The sequence below is a fragment of the Stegastes partitus genome, unplaced genomic scaffold (assembly GCF_000690725.1).
Source record: "Stegastes partitus isolate 25-593 unplaced genomic scaffold, Stegastes_partitus-1.0.2 Scaffold963, whole genome shotgun sequence".
In the NCBI taxonomy this organism is placed as follows: domain Eukaryota; kingdom Metazoa; phylum Chordata; class Actinopteri; family Pomacentridae; genus Stegastes; species Stegastes partitus.
The window spans coordinates 238,899-247,104 of record NW_007578694.1 but is presented as its reverse complement, the minus strand read 5'-3'; the positions used below and the strand labels follow the sequence as shown (position 1 = coordinate 247,104).

Sequence of the window (8,206 nt, the reverse complement as noted above, 5' to 3'; positions counted from 1 at the left end):
TTTATTGGAAGTGCATGAATTACTAAAAACTCTGTTCCTGTCGTGATGGCACTGTGTACAAACAGTGTGTCGTCTACAACAGACGCACAACCTTGTGTTGATTAACTGTTATAATTACAAGTGTGACCAAAGGAGACCCAAGTGTAAATTTACTGACCTTCATTGATCAGTATTGGCAGTCAGGGATTTTCAGTGATGCATCAGTGAGGCAGCTTACAGGAGGCTGAAATGTATTTAAATTTAAAGCCACATTTACCGATAACTGACAGAAGCCTCCAGTTTGGAAAGTGACCACGAGGAGAACCTTGTCTGATCCGACGGACCTTCTCCTCCCAGAGCCACAGCTGAGGGGTCCTCAGGGTCACGTTGGAAGGTGGTGGGAAATGTATTTAAATTTAAAGGCAACATAAGGAAAACATCTGACGAGCGATATCATGAGACAAGAAGCTGCTCAGTGTAAATGGTTCTTCCTGGCTTGAGACCAGACTGTGTTGTTGTTCATGAGAAAGTCAGCCTAGGTTGTGAAAATCAGAAATCCATTGATGACCCTTTAAAAATTGGCATGTTGTGTTTCTTAGCGAGCTTACGTTGAACTAACATGCACTGTCCTACTTTTCTGTGTCTACAGAGGCCTTGAGACTCCAACGAGATGCTGTGTGGATCAAACATGGCCGCCAGTCAGCACAGCTGGAGGAGATCGTGAGATCTTTGGAGCAATGGAGTGATGTCACCGCTGGTCAGCACGATGAAGAAAAGCTACAAGGTGCTTGTTTGAACATGTAGAGGAGTTGGGTTTTAACCGTCTTAACCCCTAAGGTCCTCAGTGGCTTTAAGATGTGTGTTATAATCACCAAAGTTGTTCCGTTGATCAGAGCCAGAAACTGTAAAAACAGAACAAATTGCTGGATTTTCACCATCCCTTGAACTAATCGTGGCTATTTGCACCAAACAGATCCTGTACAAATCAGAAAATTCAATGCATCCTAAAGCAGCTGAGAAGCTATAACTGACTCAGCTGTGACCAGTAGAGAGTTTTCAGGTGAACTGCAGACGTTTTTACAGCCTGGAAACAAATGAGGGCAAAGAAAAATTCACTTGATCAATGAAACAACAGCTCAGAAGCTGCATACAGCAGACCAAGTTGTCCCTTTGAGCCAATCACTGCAATCGAGTGTTTTCTGTAACTCTCCGTCAGACTTCTGCACCTGTTGACAGGTATTTTGATTTTTGGCCAGCTGCTCATCAGCAGTGCAATAATTTGTCCAGGACAGTTTTGTTTTATTTTTTTTTTAAATTATTCTTTTCAACCACAATTCAAAGGCAATGTCTTATTTCATTAAATTATAATTTCGCAAATTTTTATTTATTATTACTTTTTTCAGTTTCCAGTTATTTGAGGGACTTTTGTGAATTTTTCCTTTTCTTTAATGGAAGGATATGAATACATTTGAGGACGACTGTAGCTGTTACCGGACATAAACATTAAAAAGCGATTAATCCCCGTCTAAGAAATAGCTTGTGTGTTCCTTCTATATTGAATTTAATCATACATACGGCCCCATTTACAAGTGTGAACTTTGGTTCCTGAATTGGCACACCTAAATGGAATGCGGCCATCATTTGGATTATTGATTAACCTTGCAATGACATAGCAGGAATGTGTCCATTTACAGAATGTGGCGGAGCCCCGAGAAAGGAGCAGCGCAGTCACTCTGGCTAATTAAATCTCTTGTCAGGTTGAAACTGGAGCTGTGCTGGGGATTCTATAATGTCACCAAACTCTATAAAGTCAGAATAATAAAAACAGTGGAAGTAGCCAACGGGTGCTGCAGAGCTCACAGAAGAGCCAGCACAGCCTATGTGTGCCTATGCAACGTTAACTAAAGATCTAATTAGACATCAAGGGTCCGTAGAGGCTTTAAAAGCAGAAATATTTACCACCATTGATTAAACTTTCTGCTTTTGACACTATTAGCAGGTCGATACCAGTTCTGTTTTAGCCCCCTTTGGTGCAGAGTCCTTTCAGTTACCTCTCACCTCTGGAGAGGGCATTCATGCTTGTGTGTTTTTGTTCTGTCTGTTGTGAAATCGTTTTTTCTTTGTTTTGTTTTTTTATCATTTTGTGTGTGTTTCATATAACTGTTAGTCTGTTTGTGTGTGCTGACTGGATGTAGACTTGATGCAGCTGCTGACCGTGGAGCTGAAGGAGTTTTCTGATGGAGAGATGACCGTAGCGCTCACTTCACTGACCACAGATAAGGAGGTAGGTTTGTTTTGTTTTTTTATCTCAACTGCGGTCAATACGTATCAGCTGTGTCGAGTTTATCCCACAGTTACACGGAAACCTTTTAAAGTTTTATTAGATTTCTTTTTTATCTAGTGTATAGAGCGAAAATTGGATGGTGTAAATGTGTGGATTATTAAAGCTTAGGAATCCACAGTTTATTCTACATGTGTGATATGAAAAGATAAGTGTACTGACAATGAAAAATAGGCTAATTAATACACTTATTACTTCAGTTAATAGCCCCATTAGCCTGACTGTTTCTTTTTAATATATCATGCTGATTAAACTGGGATTTAACGCTGTCCACTTCTCTAGGCTCGGTGTTTCCAGAGAAGCTCGTGTTAATTCAAACAGTCTTTTAACGACCGACAGAAGAGACGAAATTGAAGAATGGAATAAAAATAATGTTTAATGTTTTTAAAAAGTTACTTTTGATGGCTTTGATGTTTTGGATATATATCACCTGTGCTGTGACAATCTGTGGAGGTGCTGCAGTGTGCTAGAGGAGCCCCTCTGATGTTCTGCATTTGGATGAGATGTAGATGGAGGCCCGAAAGCCTCGCGCACAATCATGTATCACCGTCCTCCCCACTGATATCCCAAAAATCCAACACACACACACACACACTGAAACACACATTTGTCTAATGTTAGTGTTGACTTCTCTTTCTGTCTCTGTCACTCTCCATCTTCCTCTTCGCATTTGCAATCACACACACTCTCTCGCAGGGTGCTTTAAGCCTTTAAGTCTACCCCTTGCTTTTCTCCCTGCTGCAACCTCTAATGTGTTCACTCCCCCCCACACCCAAAACCACCACCACCCCCCTCCCAAAATAAAAAAAAAAAAAATCATTCATTATTTCTTTTATATCTCCTTCTCACTTCCAAAGCCCATTTTTCTCAGCGGCTGCCTAGCGTGCGGTATTAGGCTATGTGTAAAATAAATGATGTCTGTAGCCGTAGGGGTATGGCTCTGCCTCCCCCAGAAAACTACCTAACGTCCAAGGAACATTAAACACCCAGATCCTCGTTTAGCGAATAAATAACCATTCATTTGAATGGCTTTGTCTGTGTGTGTGCGCACCGGACTTTCTGTGCATATTTTACCAGCGCTGTGCCTACATGCTGAGTGTCAGGAGGGAGAGAGAGAGAGAGGAAGAGACATAGAGCGAGAGGGAGAGTGAGAGAGGGCCCATTAAAGACTTAATATAGAATAAATGGCCAGGGGCCTGTGTGTCGCCAGCGGACCCCAACTCCACAGCGTCATGGTGGGTTACTAATGACCTGAGATCGGGCTCCAAAATGAACTCCTTATATGCATGTCATTTGCAGTGTGTATATATTTATATATTATTTTTTAATTGTGTTTGAAAAGAGAGTAAAACGGTATGAGAGTCATTTATCGAGGGGGCTTAGGGAAGTTCTGCCTTAAATGATTCTTTCCAGAAAACTAAATAAATTAGATTCAATTAGTCTTTAATGGTTTATGTGCTATGTGTTTGTCAAAGTGTGGTCGCTCTGTGTGTGTGTGTGTGTGTGTGCAGTAGCAGTTAAAGAAGACAGAGTTAGATTTTGGGTTTAAAAAAAAAACATGGCGGTGATTGCCTAGTTAGCAGAAGAAAAAGCTTGTGGTGTGTGGTGTAACGATATGGACACATCGTATAGACTGACTAATGTATTTTTGTGCACTGTACAAACACGCATTAGTCAGTCTGGGTGCTCCTCTATTATGGAAGAGAAAAGTGCAAATGAAATGAGTTTCCTTCTTTCAGAATCACTACAGTTGAAACTGTAAAGGCAAATATTTCTGTCAGTTTCCCAAACAATATTTCAACGTTTGACTACAGTTGCACAAAAAGCTACGAAACACCATGAAGACTTTTCCCTCGATGCTGCAGAAGAGCAACAATTACATGAATATATCTGCCAACTCACAATCTGCAAACAGCTTCTGTGAATGTATCGTGGTACATATATCTCTCACAGTGGAGGCTGTAAAAGCAGTGAGCAACATGCAACACCGTCAACTTTGCCTCACTGTATATTCTAAATATTGTTGTATTCACTGTCAATTCTTTGCCCTATCCTTACGAATGATGCTCATCTGGCTGCACCTTATTGTTTATTGTTTAGCTCGTAATTCACATATTTCAAGTTAGTTCAGGTTATTCTACCCTTGCAGCTTCAGTGGCATCTCCTCCGAGCATTGACAGAGTCCATGCACGGGGTGTCATCTAATTTCTGCGTGCATTATATCTAATTTCAGGAGACCGAATATGAAGTTTTTCAGTAACCGAAGCTGCTGTGGATTCCTCTCATCCTAATCCACATCAAAAAATCCACAGGACCACTATTTAAAGTTGAACTGCTTACTTCAACACACAAACAAAAATACTTGATAAAAAATTATTATCCTATTTAGAATTAACAAAGTGAAAGTACTGGTGGAAAAAAAACCCTCCATTATCTAAGTGCACTATAACTGGGTAGCAACAACCATAGCCACCAATTCCCACATAATAAAAAAAGTAATATAAATTCAATTTTATGCATTTTAAAATATCCACACAACCTTTTAGATGCAGGAAGCAACGCAATGAGCTCACTACATAACTGTAAAATAAACTGTATCTACATCAACCTCTATATACTGTAATTTTTTCTTTATAATTCCTTTAAAATCTGTGAACTTAACTTAAAGTCGTGCATTTTAATTCCTCAAACATGAACCTAAATGCATACAGACTATTACAATTTCCAACCAAAGATACTGAATCTGAGTAAAATAAAAAAATTCACACTGCAGCACATCTATTGAAGCTCGCATGTTCTGAATGGCAGAATTGTATCAGCCGATGGAAGAGGCACGACTGCAGCCAGTATTAGTCTAGTGCCTTGCTCAGTGGCTCACCATCACCTGTACACGTGCAAGACATGAAAGCTGGTCCCTGAGTTGGTATGGTGTTACAGAGAAGTTTGGAGGCTTTGTGTATCACTCGCGCAGAGCTTAAGTGAATAAACGCAGAACACAGTAAAAACACATTATTCACATATGCATGCCAGCGAGTGTGTGTTTGAGTTTTTCATAGCTCAGAAATTAGCGCTGGCAGATGAAGCTTCGGTCGGATGAAGAGTTGTCATGCTGTGGAGTTGATGAACTGTGGGAAGGACAGGAGCCCACAGCCACAAACACACACACACACACACACACAGCCATGAATATGTGAATAATGTTTTTTGCATGCGTTATTATGGACATCTAAGTATTACAATATGTTTTATCGTTCTTTGTCTTCTTTCTTTGAAGCCGTTTCCATTTCCGTGCTCTCTTCCTCCAGGAGAGAGTCGAGACAGAGAAAGTTTGGGTTTTTTTTTTTTGTTTGACCTCCTGCGTAAACACACACAAATCCAGCGTTCCAAAATGATTCAATAATAATTTTAATGATGTTTGTTTTCTGTGTGGTAAACAAAATCCATCATCTTTTGCTCTGTGTGAGTGTGACCAGTGTGACTGTGTTTGTGGTCGTGTACATCACAGTGTCTCCGTCCATCCATTGTCTGCCGCTAATCCGGAGACGGGTTGCATCAGGTTAAGCAAGTCGGTGCCTTTCCCCTAGCAAAGTTTTACAGCAGAGATATACAGCGATCAGCCACAACATTAAAACCACGGACAGAGGACGTGTGTATCATTGATTATCTTGGGACAATGAAATGTCCTGCTGGGAAGCCTTGGGTCCTGCCATTCATGTGGATGTTACTTTGACATATACCACCAACCTAAACATCAAACGCTCCCTCGTGGCAGCTGCCTCCCCAGCAGGACAGTGTGCCCACCACACGGCAAAAATGACTCAAGACATTGCTCAACATGAGTAAGACCCCAAGGTACTGAATTTGCCTCCCCAGATCCCAATCCAATCAAGCATCTGTGGGATACACCTGAACAATCCTGATCCGCAGAGGCCCAGCCCCACATGAACTGAAGGATCCACTGCCAACATCCCAGTACCTGACACCACAGGATCCCTCCAGAGAACCCGTGTCCATGCCCCCAGTAGATCAGAGCTGTTTTTGTAAGCATGAAGGAGACCTATACAATAATCGCCAGGTGGTTTTAATGATGTGGCTGATTGGGATTATGCACCTTCTTCTTCCCTTATGTTCCTCTAGAGCAACAAACTCAGTGTGAAAGGGACTTGGCGCAAATCTGTACTCCCTCCAAATGTCTGGGCTCCTTTCAGAAAGGTTTCAGAGCCAAGCCACCCTGCAGAGCCCTGCATATTTTGGCTACTTGTGTTTACAATCTCATTCTTTCAGTTTCTTTCCGAAGCTCATGACTGGAGCATAGGTTGAGTTTTAAATCACAAGTTTGGACTTTTGGCTCTCCCTATTTTCAACACCTACTGTGCTTCTGATGCCACACCAACAATTTGTCTGTCAGTATTACGCTCTATTTGAACCTCACTCATGAACAATAGCGTTCATTTAGGTTAGCAGCTTAATCCGACCCAGAGGGAGCGATCCACCATAGCATTAGTCATTAAAGCCAAGAACCACGTCCTTACACTTAGAAGTGTTCCAACATCTTTACATTTGACTGCAAATCACCTCAGTGTGTCGTGATCTGACGAAGCTAGCACAACCGCATCGTCTGCAAACACCAGAGCAGCAATCCTGAGGTCCCAAAAGCTGGCTGAGCCTTAGGATCCCAGTCATAAAAATCACAAACAGAATCAGCGACGGGGGCCCAGCCCTTGATGGAGCCCAACAGCTGCTGATGCATTATTGCATACGAGTCAACAGTATTTTGGATGTTGTTTTATTGATCGAATGTTTTGCGTTGTTGCGTCAGGTTTGTTTGTTCTGTTATTTCTCGGAGTGCATGTGCATGTGTCCATCTCTCCATCCGAGCTATGCTTTAGGTTTCATTTTGACGACGTTGATTGTCTCTAATGCGTTGTTTGTTCACAGTCCTCCGGCCCTTCTGTTTGTTTATGCAGGGCCAGTTTTGCCCTACGCCACTTGCACAAATAATTATGCTCGCTAATGAAGGGGCCCGCAGCCACGGCACTCAGTAAATGCCTTTCTGATGAGAGGCACTAGGAGACAGCAGGTGCAGGGTGGGCCTCCCAGGGACTAAGATTGAAGACCAGGAAGCCAGGGTGCCCCGCCCCTCCATCCCTTTATCACTCCCTGAGTTTCTGCTTCTTTATTTCTCGCGCCGCAGTGATTTTCTTGTTGAGAATATTCATAAACCTCATACTGCTGTGGCCGTGCTAAACTGTGGGATGATTCAAATATTCCAATTCGAATTACGCACGTATAAACATTATATTCTCGTTACAGCATCCTGGGATTTGTTGATGCTGGTTTCTAACTCAGTTTAGTGTCATGTTGTGGCTTCTTACATGGTAACACACTCATGGTATAAACACGAGGTTTTCCAAGATACATATTTTGATCTAAATTTGTTTATAGTGTTTGTTTCATGTACGAAAATATAGCATTTATTTAAACAAGTTTGGAAAACTGCCGCACAAGGCCATCATAATATATCTTTAGTATCGTGCGCTGATGTTCTCTGGAAGAAGCAAGAATCTCCCGATTCTTTCTCTTCCCCCATTTTCATTCTCCCCCTGTGGCTTCCTCAGGCTTTGAGGGCAAACAAATAAACAAAACAAAACATTTATAGACTCAGTGCTTGCATCTTGGCCCCCAAATCCCCGTACTTAGAGCTGAGTGAATGAAGCATGCGGAGAAGGCCCATATGAGATAGACAGACAGAGAGACATTTGGGTTTCTTTCTCTGCAAACTTTCATACCACCCTCCTCTTTTCCCTCCGTCTCTCCAAAAACTTCACAAGCAGTAATACTCTTGTGTACGAGTGTGTGTGTGTGTGTGTTTGAGTGTGTGCGGGG

At 41.9% G+C, this 8,206-nt stretch overlaps 1 protein-coding gene across 1 annotated transcript in view; it reads left to right on the top strand.

Annotated features, from left to right (window-relative positions):
- The first annotated feature begins 2,179 nt into the window (after window positions 1–2,179).
- Window positions 2,180–8,206, top strand: part of LOC103366660 (prune homolog 2 with BCH domain) — a 28,528-nt gene continuing 22,501 nt past the window's right edge. Inside the window, exon 1 of the mRNA XM_008294442.1 lies at window positions 2,180–2,263. Within this exon, the coding sequence (XP_008292664.1) occupies window positions 2,180–2,263 (84 nt within the window). The remainder of the gene's footprint in view (window positions 2,264–8,206) is intronic.